General features: G+C 38.8%; 1 protein-coding gene and 1 non-coding gene across 2 annotated transcripts in view; both read left to right on the plus strand.

Moving 5' to 3' along the window:
• Unc5c (unc-5 netrin receptor C) overlaps positions 1–16,113 on the plus strand; it is a 356,375-nt gene extending 340,262 nt beyond the window's left edge. The window contains exons 13-16 of the mRNA XM_027926684.2: positions 785–934; positions 3,042–3,206; positions 14,202–14,380; positions 15,152–16,113. Coding sequence (XP_027782485.1) covers positions 785–934; positions 3,042–3,206; positions 14,202–14,380; positions 15,152–15,317 — 660 coding nt within the window. The 3' untranslated portion in view covers positions 15,318–16,113. The remainder of the gene's footprint in view (positions 1–784; positions 935–3,041; positions 3,207–14,201; positions 14,381–15,151) is intronic.
• LOC114085620 (U6 spliceosomal RNA) lies at positions 8,744–8,847 on the plus strand. Its single transcript, XR_003581509.1, has one exon. It is a non-coding gene; the product is annotated as a U6 spliceosomal RNA (small nuclear RNA).
• Positions 16,114–18,218: the final 2,105 nt, after the last annotated feature.

An 18,218-nucleotide genomic window follows, 5' to 3' on the forward strand; every position in this document is an offset into this window, starting at 1 on the left:
TAGTAAAAAACTTGCTAATTTGTATCAAAATTTCTCCAAATAGAACATAAAATAAATATCTTCTATTTACTTTTGATAATTTGGTAATTATGCAGTGAATTATTTTAATAAAATTTTTTTTATTTCTGTACATAAAGAAGAATGAGGGAGGAAAAAGATGTCATGAGAGTAGAAGGTAGACAGGGTAGAAGGAAGAAATGGGAAAGAGGAGGGGAGGGGAGAGGAAGGTGCTGGCAAGTGAAATTGATCCAACTGTTCTGTGCATGTGTGACTATGCCACATTGAGACTTACTATTCTACATAATTAATATGCACCAATAAAGAAAACAAGAACTCAAACTAAACGTCTAAAATACATTCCAGATTTTTGTTGGCTCATTGGTTTTTATCAGTCCAACACATGTTTTAATTATTTTCCCATTTCCCTGAAAGTTAATTGAAATCTACTTTTTGTATCTACTTATCTATATTTTCTATGTATTTTTCCTTTTATTTATTTAGTTAAATAATCCACTTGCCAGTTGGTAAAGGCAGACTGAACTGCATTTGCTTCTGAGTAATTTGACATAAATTGCAGAAACAGTTTGTTAGTAGGGCCCAGTCCCATACAAAATGGCATGGGCCTCAGTGTGAGGGTCAGGGCTATAGAATTAGCTGCTCATGCTGTTGCTTAAACCAGGGTTGCTGCTCAGGAGGCACAAAGATGAAACACACTTTTAATAAAAGGACAGATAAAAGTGAGACAATTCTACAATGCGACTTGGTTTGGGGCATGTCGTTGCAGGAAGTTTTACAACTTGAGAGACAGATGGGAGGACAGCTTCTGGAGGAACCCAAGGCACTTCATTTTAAAGGAAGTACCCACAATTTGCGCCTATCCATTCATGACGTTGCCCATTCCCTCTGGAAGAGCAAATTGCTGGCTAAATATCAGGTAAGTTCACCACGCTGAACTAAAGGCTTGGAGACAGCTAGAAGAAAAATAACCGAAGTTATGTAGGCATAACCAATCCCCTTTCTTGAAAATGCTTTTATGTTAGTACTTGTTTCATCAAGAGTTTGGGATCTGCTGGGTGCTATAGCACACACCTGTAATCCCATTGGCTTGGGAGGCTGAGGCAGGAGGATTGTAAGTTCAGAGCCAGCCTCAGCAACTTAGCAAAGCACTTAGCAACTCAGCGAGACCCTATCTCTAATAAAATATTAAAAAGTGCTGGGGATGTGGCTCAGTGGTTAAGCATCCTTGGATTCAATCCCTAGTACCAAAAAAAAAAAAAAAAAAGAGTTTGGGATCATTCAGGATTTTCATAAAATAGCTGATAGGCATATTTGAAGGAATGCTTTTCAAAACAATTATCCTTATAATTATATTACCTTTGTTGTATTTTTAATAAATAAGACCACTTCAATTTTATTTCAATTAATTTTCATATGGAATTCATTGAATTAAAACAACTTCAAAGGCACTCATAGGAATAATAGAGGACATCATACCCCTTGAGACACAAATTTGTCTTCAGCCTTGCTAGGACAGTACCCTTACATTGAAAACTTAGAAGGAAACTCAATTTGGGAATTGAAATGGCATGTAAAGTAAAACTTAGTCAGGATTTTATTAAGTCACAGGCATAAAGATACCGGTTCATCTCATTGGAGGTACCCGTGGAAAAATGGCAGAACTCTGGGGTTTTCACCTCCTCCTCTGTCAGTCAGCCTGTGCACTCTGAGACTTGATGCCCTGATGGACCACAGACCTCAACCCTGCCCATGAGATGCAGACGCAGTCAGAAAAGCTGTGAATCCACATCTGCACACATGCAAATCCAACCAACCCCAGTGTTGCTGCTGATCTGGTGGCTAGTTCCTGAAATAAGTCAATGAACACAACTAGAAGGACTGGAATTTCCTTTTCTCTCCCTTCTTACTTTCGTATGTCAAGTACTTACACATAGATTAAGAGAAGCAAATCTACTTCTTTGTTAAGAAACAGGAGCATGGGTGAGGGTTGCAGACTTCGCCCTTACCCATAGTTCAGCCCTGTTAGATGAGACTTTGACTTCCCATAACATCTCTTCCTTTGCTCACTTTCTTCATTCTTAAAATTCCACAATTCTTCCCTTTCATAAACAATTTCCCTGGTATAATCATAACTGAAAACACTTACTATCCTGCAAACACTCTCTTATGCACTTGGCTTATTTCGGTGAACCTAGCAGGTTCATGACTTAAGTAATCCTCTGCCCACTCTTTTACAGATGAGGAAACTGGGGCGTGAAAAGGTTAAGTAACTGGCCCCAAATTATCAAGTCAACAAGGGCAGGATGTTGTCAATCACACTGGATTTGGCATCAGAACCTCTGCCCTTAATCACCATGTTCTCCAATTTTTAATGTATCAATCAACTTTGTTGAAACAAGATTCTAAGATGGGTTCTTTAAGGTGCTCAAACTTTTAGAGAATTAATACCTGTTAGACATTTGGTGCTTTTTAGGCCAGGGACTTTTTTGGGACAGCTAAATGAGTCTACAGTTTTCAACTGTAGGGAATTTTGGCTGCCCCCTGTCCTGCGCAGAGGAAGGACAGAGGCATGAAAGAGAACAGTGTCAGCACGTTCTCCTTTGGGCTTTCTTTGCTCTTCTCCAGAATGTCACGGCAGGGATTCCTTTTAATGAGCAATGATGGCGTGTGTAGATTTTATTTTGGGAATTTTTTAAACATTAAAAAAAATATCATTTACAATGGCTTTATATTTTTGTAAATGAGAGACTTGTGGCAGACTGGTCAGGTATGGGGATTCTGAAGGATGACTTCCTGGGATCAAATCTCAACTCTGCCACTTACTAGCTGTGTGACTGTGAGTGAATTATCTGACCTCTCTGGGCCTCAGTTTCTTCATGTGAAAGGGGGACATGCTTGCACATAGGGCTATTATGAGGGTTAAGTGAGATACTCTGTGGAATACTGAGACGAGCACCTGCCTGCAGAGTGTCTAATAGGTACAATTATCCCTCATTTGTGATTAACACTTTCATATCCTTTAGGAAATTCCTTTTTACCATATCTGGAGTGGGTCTCAAAGAAACCTCCACTGCACCTTCACTCTGGAAAGATTTAGCCTGAACACAGTGGAGCTGGTTTGCAAACTCTGTGTACGGCAGGTGGAAGGAGAAGGGCAGATCTTCCAGCTGAACTGCACCGTGTCAGAGGTAAGAAGCTTCTGTCAATATCACATATTGGGGGTGGAAGGGACCCTTGAGGCGGAGTGGGGCCCATTCAGCTTGCCTTGCTCCACATGTCCAAAGTGAAGACCATCTTCCTTAGCAAACCAGGGGAGGGGGAACACGTGGGCCCCAGAAAAATCCATCCTCATCTCCCCCAGCCTGCTGGGGAGTGGTCATCCTTTCTTCCCATGGTCCTCAAAAGCTTTCTACAAGTCTTCCTTGCTAAAAGGATAATATTTTCAATGCACATGGGGAGCAAGATCCATAAAAGTATATAACAGGGAATTCTTTTTCAAAAACAAGTTGCATTTCTTCTGACATGAATGTAAGCAACATGTTCTAACTTTTCAAAACAGATCTGAATTTCAAGTGCAAGGTTTAAGTAGTGTGCACATGTAACTTTCCCCCAAGTGTCCCACATCCTCCATCTGTCCCTCTTCCCTTTCTGGTTCTTTTTCAGGGACCCCCCCCCCGACACACACACACCTTTGCCCTTATGTCCCATTAAGTGGGAGGAAAAGAGTGAGGCCTCTGCACCCCCATTTCTTTTCCTTCTCTTTCCTCATATTGTAAGGAGAAATCTCTCATAACATCATTCCCCAAGTATCAAGAGGGATGTTCTTTTCCCAGGGTAGGGAAATGTCTCAGAAATAATAGCCCAATCTACATATCTTCCCCCTTGTAGCTGTCATTTTTTTGCCTTTCTTTGCTATGATTTTCACACACTTCAGTTGGGCATCTTTATACAACCATATGATGGCCGTAACAATGATCACTGCTATTTAAAACTTCTCTGTAAGGAAAGAGGAGGTGCCCGTGACCTTATCTGTTCCCTTGGATCCAAAGGCGATAGTTTGAACACTGGTAACCCTTCATGCTGGAGGAACAAAGGAAAAAGAATAAGGAAGCGGTCAGGAGGCAGCCTCTCAGGGGCCTCTCAGAGATGAGTCCACACTGCTTGCTGAGCCACAAAGCACGGGACTGTCGTATTTCAAATCTTCAGCAGGCCAGTATATGATTTAAAATACTACTTCTCCCTCACTGTCTCATGCATAGTGACGAATGAAATGTCAGCCTGTTGGGCTCGCCTTGCTCCACATGTCCTATTTAAAGACCATCAGGCTCAGCAAACTAGAGGAGGGGGAGCATCCTTCTTTCCCACAGCCTGCCATGATGCGGTCATCCTTTCCTCCTGTAGTTCCATGAGACTTTTGACTCATAAACAACTTTAGTCACAGACCCCAGTGACATTCATAAGGAATGATCTCGGTGTCAGGGTGCCATGGCAACCGCCGGGCCTTTGGATGCACAGCCCTATCTCCCAGGCACACTGCACCACCCCTGCTGGCTCCGGAGGGTGTTTTCACTTTCCAGGCCCAGCAGGTCTGCAAAGTTCAATAGCCACCCAGCTCCAGTGACAACAAAGGCTGAGGAATTTTGGAGGGGGGTGAGGAGGTCTGGTCCTTTGATGCTTGCGTTCTGTTCAGCATGAACATTTGCTGTGTGCTGAAAAGGTGGATCAGATGCAGCCATAAATGAAAGAGAGCTGCTCAGCACTCTCCCCTGCTCGGGCCCACCATCTCCTCTCAGAGAAAGAACACTTTTGCATAGTGTGATCACAATTTAAGGACTTTCTTTCTTGTGCCAACATAGAGGAAAGATGATTTCTTTTGCAACCGGGTGTCAGTCAGCTCAGAGGCCAGCCCTGCAGTCTCCTTGGAGGCAATTACCCATGTGAGACAGACAAGAGCATGTAACTGAGGAAGGAAGAAGTGACCAGAGTGGGGATGACCTTGGGGATTCAGAGGCACTCTGCTGACTCTCCTTCAGGGTCACCAGTCCCACCTTGTGCTTAGCATTTGAATGAGGGTCAGGGAACACAGAAGAGGGTGTGAGATCTTGTACTGAGGTTGGAGCCTGAGGCCCTGAGCTGATGAACAAAGGACTCTGGGGAGTCCTGAGACCCAAAAACTGTGAGAAGGGGTCCATTGTGACTGATAAACCATAAACAAATGGAGAAAAGGCTCCAGTTGCAGTTGTTTTCTTCTGAACTCTGTTCCTTCCTAGGGTCACAGGGCAAGGTGGCAGGTGGACTGGTGCTCCAATTCCAATGTCCTACCTCCCAAGAATGAGTTGCCTTGTCAGGAATATGTTGCCCCTCCCCCAAGTACCCCTCCTCCACCACCCAAGGGCACTCCCATAAAGCACATAGGCCTTGGCCTCACTGGCAGATGGATGACATACGTCCCCAAGTTTGTTTATCACAAGGTTGCACCTTGGGAGACTAGACTGTGGGTGACATACAGCATGAACCTCTCTGGTTCCTGTACCAAAGATTCCTGACTTTAATTATATAGAGATGAAGTTAAAGAATGAAAATGTCTAGAAGTCTGAAAGATTGGGCATGAATAAATACCAAAATGTAAAAAAAAAAAAAAAAATTATTTTAGACAGATGTGGGGTGAATAATAGCCAGAATACCACAAAGGCAATAAATGGTATACAGAAAGAAACTTATAGTTTTTTTAAGGCCTTTTCTCAGTTTTAGCTATAGACAAAGACCCATTGTAGTAAATTCTCAGGTAGATAGCTCTATAAGAATATGGGCATTGACCCCTTCTGGCCTCAGTTTCCTAATGCTTAAATTGTATAGTAATATATATGTTGGGCATGTTGTGAAAACTAGGTGAGTGGGTGTTAATAAATGCTGTGGACAAAAGTTGGCCCAGAGCCCATGCTTAAGGTATGTCCACCATTCTCACTGTTGTTAGGGGAACCAGTTCTCAAACTAACTCTGCCACCCAAATCTACAGAATCCTTCATCAACTTAGCTTCAGATTCCCTTTCTATGAGACTCAGTTTCTACATAGTACCAAATAAATACAAGCAAACGCAAATTAGCTCCCAGAGAAAAGAAAAGATGGCATATGTCCCCAAGTTTGTTTATCACAAAGTTGCTCATCTCATGACTCTGGACAATGGAAAAGTATTGTTTTAAGATGTTAGTTATCTAATAACAGCTTTCCAGATAAATTTGTTAGATCTTAAAATCTTTATGAACAGCTGATCCAGAGCACTTTCATATATACAAAAATATTAAAAATGTACAATGTAATATTACTCTGCTACAGCCATTCTATTTAAATCTCTTTTCTAGAACCTGCTTTTCTATAACCTCCTCAAAATTGGGAAAATTTAGTTTTTCTAAGTGATTTTAGAAAGAGAAGTCAGGTGTACTGGTACACAAGTATCGTCCTAACTACCTGGGAGGCTGAGACAGGAGGGTTACCTGGGCCTAGGGAATTCAAGGTCTGGCTCAGGGTTGGGCTCAGTGGTACAGCATATGCTTAGAACCTGTGGGGCCCTGAAATATGTGCCATCACCCATAGCAGCTGTTTGGTTAATGTTGAAAAATCTTATGTTTAAGAGAATCATAACATCAGAGACAGATGGTACCAATACCATAAACAATTATTGTAATAAGCATTCCATGAGAGTGATCTCTACTTTTACCTGGAAGTAAAAGAAAAACTAACAGTAAAAGAAATTACTAGATGAAATTTGAATGTAAATGTACATGTATTTTTTTTTTATCTCCAAGGCTATTGTCAGCCATATGGTAAGAGAGACAAGAAATTATGCCCTATAGATCTTGTTTTGTCTACACAGAAAGAAATATACACAGTAGCCAGGATTAGAGAGCTCAGGATGTTAACGCCTACATAAATGGTGATGGTTCTTTACTCACCAAGAAAAGGGGAGCAACATGAATATGGAAGCAGACTATCCTGAGATCCAGGCCTATTTTTAACTGCCCTTTAACTTCAGGATCTAAAAATGAAAAAAGAATCAACCCACTAGTCACATTTATTTGGAAGAAAGATTAACACACTACTCCATGAGTGGAATTCTATGTCCTATACCAGGAAAAAAAAATATTTTATCTCATTTCAACAAATATTGAGTGGGTTCCATGTTCAGAACACAAAGCTAGGGATCATAGCAGTCCTAAGAATGACAAAAATTCTTTCACCTTCACAAAATTTGAGAAATCAAAGGAGTCACACACAAGTTCAAGAAAATGCACAGGGCAGAATGGGAGGAAAGCAGAAGAACTGTGAAAGGGACCTAGGAGGCCTCCAAGGAGGAGGATGCCATTTGAGCCATGCTTTGAGGGATATGCCAGACAGAGGTGAGAGGGCAGAAGAACTGTCAGAGGGCACCCATGGAAATAGTGCTAGGAAGAGTGAGTGGTCTATTCTGAGAGTATGAGTCATATAAAGTCAAACCAAGGATGGGGCAACCTGAGAAAGGTTGGGGTCAGACTGTGAAATTGTGAAAGCTCTTACTCTGTGTTGGACCTAGGCTCTTCACTTTACATGCACCAACTCTGAGGTCTGATAAGAGCCACTGATACAGTTCATGAAAATATCTGTCACTGCTTAATGAAGAGTTGGGACTAAACTTTTAAGGAAGAACGAATACCATTCTTCTCAAATCATTCCACATAATTAACAGGAGGGAACCCTTCCAAACACATTTTATGAGACCAATATCATCCTAATACCAAAATGAAAGACATAGCAAAAAGAGAAAACAGACCAATACCCTGATGAACATAGATGCAAAGAAGAAAAAAAAAATGAGCCAATAGAATTCAACAACATATCAAAAGAGTCATTCACCATAATCAAATAGGTTTCATTCCCTGGATATAATGATGGTTCAATATATGCAAATCACTAAATATAATATATCACATCAGTAGAATGAGGGATATAAATCAATCATCTCAATAGATGCAGAAAAAAGCATTTAAGAAAATTTAACATCTCTTCATGGTACAAATTAGGTGTAGAAGGATCATGTCACAACATAATAAAAGCTATAATGACAAACCCACAACAAGCATCACAAACAATATGGAAAAATGGAAAGCATTTCCTCTGAGATAAGAAGAAGATAAGGGTATCCACTCTCACCACTCTTATCCACTATACTCCTAGAAGTTTTAGGCAGAGCAATTTCATAAGAGAAAGAATGAAAATGGAGGGAAGAAATAAGGTTATCCCTCTTTGCACATGGTAAAATCCTATAGATATAAAATCCTAAAGCTTCATTATTAGACTATTAGAACTGATAAGCTCAGTAATGTAGCAGGGTGCAAAATAAAAAATCAGGAGCTTTTTGATATATCAATAATGAACTAAGAAAAAAAATCAGAAAAATGAATTCCATTCACAAAGCCTCAAAAATAAAATACATAGGAAAACCAATCTAGGAAGTGAAAGACTTCTACAATGAAAATGAAAAAAACACTAATGAAAGAAACTGAAGAAGACACAAAAATGGAAAAATTAATATTAATTAAAATGGCCATACTACCCAAAGTGATCTGCAGATTCAATGCAATCCCCATCAAAATACCAATTACCTTCTTCTTTGAAGAAGGAAAAATAATCTTAAAATTCAAATGGAAACACAAATAGCCAAAGAAATCTTGAATAAAAACAGAAAAGCTGGTTCTTCCTTTGGTAGCACGTATACTAAAACTAGAACAATACAGAGATTAGCATGGCCTCTGTGCAATTATGGCACACACATTAATGAAGCATTGCATATTTTCAAAGATACTGAAGTGAATGAAATACCAAATAATTCAAAAGTCTGATGTAAAAATGATCAATGAATTCAAGGGCCATAAGAATAAAGATCTGAATGAATTAAGGAAGAGAATGAAGTATGTAAAAGAACAATTTCATAAAGAAATATGGATTCTAAAAAATGACCAAGCAAATCTTAGAAATAAAAAGCTCAAAAACTCAAATAAAAATCATGTTGAAAGCCTTATCATGAGTAGCTCAAGCCTAATAAAGAAGATAATATTGAAGGTAAGGTTGACAAATTATCACCTTCAAATGGTAATGAAGAAAAATATAAGAATGAATAAAACACGCAGGATCTATAGGACATGATTATAAGATAAATGGTGCAAACCATAGGGGTAGACAAAGGAGAGAGATACAGGCTAAAGGCATAGAAAACCTATTTGTGAAATAATAGCAGAAGATTATCACATCTTATATGCACATCAAGGTATACAGGATGCATTTAGGACCCCAGAAATGATCAGAAAAAAACTCTCCATGTCATAATATAGTTAAATTATCAAAAGTACAGTACAAAGAAAGGATTCTGAAATCTGCAAGAGAGAAGTTACAAGTCATTTATAAACTCAACCCATAAGAACATCATAAGATTTCTTAGCAGAAACTCTAAATGTCAGAAGGACATGAAATGATAAATTTCAAGTTCTGAGAGAAACTAACTGCCAAACTAGATTATCCTTAATATAATAAGAAGAAATAAAGGCCTTCCAAGATAAGCATAAACAGAAAGAACTCATGACAATTAAATAAGTCTTACAAAGATTCTTAAAGAATCCTACACACAGAAAATAAAGCAAGATGAACACAAGCATAGAATATAGGAAAGACTAATTCTCACTAGAAGAGTAAACAAATAATTGGTAATGAATCAAGCATTATTAATTCCATAAGCCAACAAACCTTTAAGAAAGACATGAACATATATTATTCTAAACAACCAAAAGAAAAACAAGAGAAAATGAAATAATTGGTACATATAGATGGTCTCACTTCTCTAATTAAAAGATATATTCCATCTGATTGGATTAAAAAGCAAGACCCAAAAATCTGCTACCTGCAAGATATCCACCTCACTGACAAAGACATAAATGAACTGAAATTGAATATAGAAAATGATGTTTCAAGCAAATGGAATCTGGAAGCAATCAGGGGTAGCTATACTCACAGCCAACAAAACAGACTTCTAGCCAAAGGCAGTCAAAAGAGACAAAGAATATCAGTACATATTTAAAAAGGGAACAGTTCATCAAGAAAATTTAATGATTATAAGTATGTATGGCCCAAATATCATAAACATAGCTGGACATAAAAGTTACAGAGAGACCCCAAAACAATAAAGAAACACAAATTTAATTATACTATAGATCAACTATACTTAATAGACATCTACATAATAGTCTATCCAAAAGCTATAGAATATACATTCTTTTCATCAGCTGTTGGAACTTTTTCCAAAATATGCCATACTTTAGGCCATAAAGCAAATCTCAACACATAAAAGTTAAGACAATTTCTTGCATTTTATCAGACTGTGATGGAATAAAACTAGAAATCAACAGCAAGAGGAACTATACAAACACATAGAGAATGTTCAATATACTTTTGAACAAACATGTCAATGAAGAAATCATGAGGGAAATTTATAAATTCCTAGAAGAAATAAAATGGAAACAAAACATATCAGAATATGGGGGTACAGTAAGAACAGCACTAAGCGGGAAGTTTATAGATATAAGTGTTTCCATTAAAAACAAAACAAAACAGACCTCAGATAATGATTTATCTCAATGTCCTAAGAAAAAAGAATAAAGCAACCAAAATCAGTAGAGGAAAGAATAATAAAGATCAGAGCTGAACTGAATGAAATAGAGACAGACTAAAAGAACTCTACGAAAAAAAAAATCAATGAAACAAAGACTTTGTTCTGTGAAAAGACTGACAGATCCTTAGCTAAACTAATGAAAAGAAAGAGAGAATACTGAAATAAATAAAATTAGAAACAAAAAGATATTACAGTAGCTATCACTGAAATCCAGATGATAATTAGAGACTATTTTAAAAATTATACTACAATAAAATGGAAAATCTCTGGAAGATATAGACAAATTTCTAGACATGTGTAACCTAACAAAATTGAACCAAGAGGATATTAAAGCCTAAGCGGATCAATAATAAGCAATGAGATTAAATCATTTATAAAAAAGTTTTGCAACAAAGCAAAGCCCAGGATTCGACAGGTACACTGTCAACTTTTACAAGACTCTTAAAGAAGAAATAACACCAATGTTCCTCAAGCTATCTTATAATATAGAGAGACAAAACTTTTTTACACTTGTCCTATGAAGCCAGTATTACCCTGTCACCAAAACCTGATAAGGATACAACAATAACAACAGAAGAAAACTTCAGACCAACATCCTTGATGGACACAGATGCAAAAATCCTCAATAATATACTTGTAAATCAAATTCAGTGATGCATTAAAAATATCATACACCGCAATCAAGTTGGTTTCATTCCAGGTATGCAAGGATGGGTCAACATACAGAAAACAATACATACAAAACAGCACCTAAATAGAACCAAAAACAAAAATCACATGATCATCTCAATAAATATAAAAAAAAAAACCTTTGATAAAATTCAGTATCCCTTTGTGATAAAATTTCTGAAGACACTAGGTATTGAGGGATTATACCTCAACATGATAAAAGTTATATATGACAACCCTGTGGCCAACATCACACTAAATTGGGAAACAGTGAAAGCATTTTCTCTAAAATCAGGAATGAGACAAGAGTATCTGCTTTCATCACTTTTATTCATTGTAGCACTACAAATGTTAACCAGAGCAATTGGGCAAGAGAAAGAAAAAAAAAAGTGATATAAATAGGAAGGGAAGAAGTCAAATTACCCCTGTCTGCAGGTGATATGAATCGAAGACTCTACCAAATGACTCTGAGAACTGATAAATTGAGCAATGTAGTATGATACAAAATCAACATACAAAATCCAGTGACTTTTTATACACCAATAATGAACTCACTGAAAAAGAAATTAGGAAAATAATTCTATTCATAAAGACCTCAAAATAAAATACCCGGGGGAAAAAACCTAACTAGGTGGAAATTATAAAACGCTAAAGAAAGAAATCAAAGAAGATACTAGAAGATGGAAAGACCTCTCGTGTCCATGTATAGAAAGATCACACTGAACCCTTATTAATATGTACAATTAATACTTATTAATAAAAAATTTTATGAGTTGGAACTTATGCAGGAGGAGGGGTATGTAACACTTCTTAATGAGAAAAGACAGAGAAATAGTGATGCCCATCGTTGGAACCCTGCAGGCAGATGTGCAGGATGGATCACAGTAAGCAGTAGGGAGTTTCTGTGGCCGACAGTAATAAGGAGAGTCTCAGGGGATACAAGTCAGAGCTTCAAAAGTCTGACTTCTCTCTTTGCAGACTTTAATCTCCACTGCCACCCAGGGACAATCAGGTGGTGGTATATTAGGGAGTATGGTAGATTTCCCTTGGCCCTGTCGTTATTGTCTAGAAAGGAAGAAAACAGGACTCTACACAGGTGATGGCACAATATTGTAGGAATAGCATGGGATTCCTCTTTGCTTGCACCCCCCCCCCAACCCATCCATACTTCCTTCTATGTCCAATATGAGCACTGGGATATGTGTTCAGCTATCACAAACATAAATCCTTTAATAAACACTGCCATGCATCCTCAGATCACTCTTCTGGTTACCTTTCTTTAAACTCTATTCCCTAGAGGTCAGGAACTCTCTCTCCTGTTCTTCAGAAAGACCTCTGTGCCTGAGGGGAGAAGAGAAGCAGGTTGTGATATTCATTCAGGTATTCCAGCTCACATTGGATGCTTCTATGTTTCATACCACAGTCCTTTAAATCCTGGTATGTGCTGGAACTAACACAAAGGAGCCAAGGGAATCTGTTTGCCAAGCTTTGGATTTTGAGGCGAAACACTGTGATTGCAGCCAACACCACTGTGCACATTATAGCAAAAAAAAAAAAATTAATTAGTTTTGCTTCAACAATACCCTACAAATCCCTGGATGGTCCCTGTACAGTGGGAATTCACAAAACTAGAAGTCAGCAGCCAATTTGACTAGAAGTCAGATCCCAGAATACAGAGTGCACTGCCAGTTACACTGGGATGCATATAGCTGAGACCCCACCTACCTGCCAGTGTGCCAGCACTCACATATCTGTAGAGGCCACTTAAGCAGTGTAGAGCAGGTACAGGGGACTCTGGGAAACTGTGGCATTGACCTCCTGGGCTGAGCACTCTGCAGGACATCAGAAACTTCATGATGGCTGAGACTCTGTGTGGCTAGTTTATCCTCCAGCAACTAATTATGCATACCAAGGAGTAACTAACCTGCTTTGAGAGAGAGAGAGAGAACACGAGATATGACATTTAACATAGATTAAGTAGATTTTCTTTTATTGCTTTAATAGTTCCCAGGCAACATTTGCTTTTGCTTTTCCAACCAACAGAAGTGATCAGAAAATGATTAGAATTTCTCTTGCAGATGAAATTCCGATTTTTGCATTTGTGCTGTTTTATGAGCTGAAACTATTTTAAGAGCCAATTTATAGTTTTCTCTGCTAAAATTAGATTTTTTTTTTTTTTAAAAAAAGGATGTGCAGCAATTGGAGGATGCCTGCTGTTAGCAGCTCGCCCTAAGGCAATATACTGTGTTTATCATTTTCTATAAAAAAGTTTGTCTTAATTTAATATCGTTTAGACTTGTTCCATTTTACCCAGCAAGAAAAGAAAGAAGCAAACCACCTTCTGCAGGGTCAGAGAAAGAGTTTACTCAGGCACTGGTCCAGGGCATTTCCTTCAGGGTCAGATGGTTTCCAGTAGCTCTCTAATCTCAAATCTGTTCATTCTCAAAAGAAATGCCCTTTTGAACATTTTCCCTTCTTGAAATTTCAACCTTTAGGATTACTGATATTCCCTCTCTTCTCTCCTCCTAGAGAATCCCATTACAAAAACCATGATTGAATCACAACAGAGCTTTTCATCTACCTAATCCTTACCATAGATCTAGGAGGCAAGGCTATGCAAACTAGCTCAAAATGTACTTCTGTCCACCTCCAGGCCAAGTTACCTACAGCGAGGCCTAACTTTCAGGTCTATAAGAAGCCATTCTTACTGAGGAGAATAACAGCACCCATTCTCTTCTTATCACTCAAAGCAAGGCATTATGTTCATGAGTTCAATAGGGATTGCTTTTGTCCAGAAATAATGCTGTGCTGTTCCTGCAGGAACCTACTGGCATAGATTTGCCCTTGCTGGATCCTGCCAGCACCATCACCACCGTCACAGGGCCGAGCGCTTTCAGCATCCCTCTTCCCATCAGGCAGAAGCTCTGCAGCAGCCTGGATGCCCCACAGACAAGAGGCCATGATTGGAGGATGCTGGCCCATAAGCTAAATCTGGACAGGTGGGTGTGGCCAGGCTCCAAGACTGGTTTCTTTCTGTTACTTTCTGTTAGACACAGGTCTCCAGGACTGATAACTATTAGACATAACGCAGCATTTGTTTTCTTTCCCATCCATACATCTATTTACTTTTTCATTCTGCAAACCTGTATTAAGCTGCTTCTTTACATCTCACAATACAGACTTACAAACCTAATTCACAGATATATTCTTGGTTTGTTTGACATTTGTAAGCGTGGGGTTTTGTGACCTACTTTGCCAAGTTGATAGGCTAAATGCTCCTAAATATTATATTCATTCACTAAATTATTGTTCCTCATCTCCAGTGGAGCAGGACCTAATGCTTGGTGAATAATTATCATGCCAACATAGCATTGATATTAAGTTATAATGAGACCTCAGGAGCCTCCACTTTGTAGAATGTTGCCATCACCACCGGGCAAAGGATGTGGCACGACCTGTCAAAGATCCTGGGCTGGAAAGAAAACATAAGTCTCTTGATTTCCTGTTTAGGATATGACCCATAGACATCTTGTCTCTTAAATTATCTTACTCAGAGTTGAGGTTAACAAAGTTAAACATCACGTCTCCTGTCTGGAGCTGATCTAATTAAGTATGGGCTAGTCATTTAGGATGGCTCACTGTAAACCACAGTGGGGCCAAGATACTTCAAGACAGATGGAGAGACAGAAAAGTTCCGCCCTGTAACAACAGAAGAGAAAATAGATCCATAAATCTTGCCTTTCAGCACATTTTCCCATTCCCAATTACAGGTACTTGAATTACTTTGCCACCAAATCAAGCCCCACTGGTGTAATCCTGGATCTCTGGGAGGCACAGAACTTCCCAGATGGAAACCTGAGCATGCTGGCAGCTGTCTTGGAAGAAATGGGAAGACATGAAACAGTAGTGTCTTTAGCAGCAGAAGGGCAGTATTGACCACACTGGAAATGAAGGTGAAGGAGGAAAATGCACAGGGAGTCTGTGGCCGTCCAGGGAAAACACAGCTGAGGAGGAAATCCAAACTAGACCAATGAGCTTCACAGGCAAGATGGCAGCGGGAGAGAGAAGAACAGATACGACTACCAATGTACATGCCCACTTGACTTGGACAGTATCACAGGAGTTAAGAAAAATTGTGTAAATGTGTACCTTGAATTTAGAAGTCAACCTAATTTTCCTCTTAGTTGGGCTGTATGCTGTATGGTACAGGATCTTACAGTTTCCTAGGAAACGCTTTTTATTGCTATCCAGATATATGGATAAACTTTCTTAACAAACCCAATTTCTACAAATGTTGTTTACATCAAATTGGACAGGGATGCAGACACTGTCCATGGCGCATTCTATTTTTGTTCAAATCATTTGAAGTTGAAGCTGTGGACGGTTTGTTGTGTCTATTTCAGATTAGTAATTTACAAAGAAGTCAGACTTTTGCTACAAATCTCGTACATCCAGTGTCTCAGATAATCCTCCCAATCAATGTTCTGTTTCTAGAACTTGTAGAACCAGTGTTACTGTTTGTATCAGGGAAGGGGAGAATCTAAATGTAAAGGAGAAATGACTAAGATTCCTTATGCCTTGGGTGCACCTGCCTGGTGTGCTTTAGGAATAAAGCTGTAGCATTGCAGGGAAGATAGTGATTCATGTTCAAACGCTCAAAACATTTCTTCTTGGCGTGTTTGTAATATGAAATTTAAAGATTTTTTTTAAAAAAAGTATCATTATTATTATTGATGAGTATCTACAAGTATTTTAGTAAAAAGGGTTTTCTTTTAACTTCTGTTTTTGTTAGCAGTACTGTTAGTATTTGGTATTGACTAGACCTGCCTCACTTCCTCACATAAGAGGTGGGTGGGGTGACCAGCTTAGTCCAACAGGCATTGCTTCCTTGACCTTTGACCCTCTTCTACCATTCTACCCTGGAAAGGTAGTAAGCACTCACTGGCTTATCAATCAGTTCTTTCAGCTTGCTCAGACAGGGTCTTTCTCCTTTGCGTCTTACTATGAGAAGTGTTCCCCCTGAATTTCACTTAGTAGTGTAGTTGTGTGTGCCACGTTGACTCTCCATAGTACTCTGTCTGCCTTAGGGGCAGTGTGGTTGGGAAAAGAGCTAGAAATCAGAAAACCAATTCTGTCTAGCTGAACTGCCTTGGGGAAGGCATTAAAACTCATTGGATTTCAGCTTCCTTACCTATAACATAAGGGGTGGGATCAGATCACCTTCAAGGTTCAACAATGCTGGACTTCCATTGTTAGGCCTCCAGTCTCATTCATCAGTCTGAAGATGATAACGGACTCTGACCTGGATCATTCAGTCAGCTAGCCTTCCCCCCAACACACTACATTATGCCTTTCAAATCATTTTGACTTGGCAGAGAATTATTCTAGCCTGCAATATATTTGTTCAGCTTTAAAGTCCTTTCTTTATATCCTTGCATTATGCTGCTCGCTGAGAGACGGCATCCCTTTAGTATCATGTTCTTCTCCTCTCATGGGACCCCTAGGTTTCTTGCCTTCCTGACTAGTGGTAAATTCTGCTTTGTTATTGTTTTGTTTTCTTAATATCAAAATCATTCCTACAAGTTCTTCCTGCAGTAGGAACTTGATGTGTTTTATTCCCCCCAGTCTTTGCTTTAATAATATTCAGTAACATTTACAAAGGCTACTTAATTAGCCCCCCCCCAATTTTTTTTTTAACCTGTAAAATGTTAGTCAACAAACTCCTTTGTGTCAACAAGGAAGTTTCCTTGGGACCATCACAGGCTCTTCATTTAACACAGTGAATCCATTCATTCAGCTGGTGGGGAACAAAGTCAAAGCCAGAAGCCAAACCAAGACTGAGTGTGCTTAAATAAGAACATTCTAAACATGACTGTGGTTTACTTTAAGGCTGGAGGTATCCAGAATGCTGGCTGAATTTGAATTAGAAATCATTTTATACATTTTATCCCATCTTATAACATGTATTTCCTCTCCCATTTTGGATACCTCTTGATATTCTCAGATTTCTCCAGCCCCATGATTGAGGAACAGTTGGTACCTTGTTATGGAGCCTCTTTTGTACTATTTATCTTTTGTTTTAGATACATATTGTATAATCTCTCTCTAGCCAACCTGTGCATTCAAATTTCCATATATAAAAATATTTGTTCCACTGATCAGGAAGAGGGAGATTGCACTAGTACACAAGTTCAGTGGATAATGACTGTACCAATGAGATTTTACTAAATTAAAAAATTTAGATATTTTTTAAAAGAGCAGGAGTTATTGTCCATGGCTGCATCTTAAAATAAACTTGTCAAGATTGTTCTTTAGTACTGGTGTTGCAGAATCATCTATAGAAACCAAGAAATCTGATCTGGATATTCAAAGGAACTTTTGTACCTCATAAAAATAGAGGGGAGAAAATATGTAGTTATACATATGAAATCAATCCCAAAACTTTTGCTGAAAAATTTTGATTAAAAAAATATCAACAAACAGTGAGCAAGCAGGAATGGTGTTGTTAAAGCCATTGAAGGCCCTTAGGGTTCACTTCAGAGGCTTGTTTTTTGGTCCAACCCCTCACCACTAGAAGAGGGAAGAATGATTGACTCCTTGCAAGTTACTCCTCTATCACAGAGCTCATGTTTCCTATCAGATGAAGAACAACTTCCTTCCAAACAACACACCATATGTCAATTTTCACTAAGAATTCTGCTTTCCTTCTCTTTGGGAGTGAAGTAATAGCTGTTAGATTGCTTTCCAACTTAGAAGGTCTGGACAGAACAGTTCATTTCATAGGGAGCCACTTCATCAGCCATCCAATGTGCCACATCCTGCTTACACAGTTTGGGG

This window comes from Marmota flaviventris, chromosome 7, assembly GCF_047511675.1.
Source record: "Marmota flaviventris isolate mMarFla1 chromosome 7, mMarFla1.hap1, whole genome shotgun sequence".
In the NCBI taxonomy this organism is placed as follows: domain Eukaryota; kingdom Metazoa; phylum Chordata; class Mammalia; order Rodentia; family Sciuridae; genus Marmota; species Marmota flaviventris.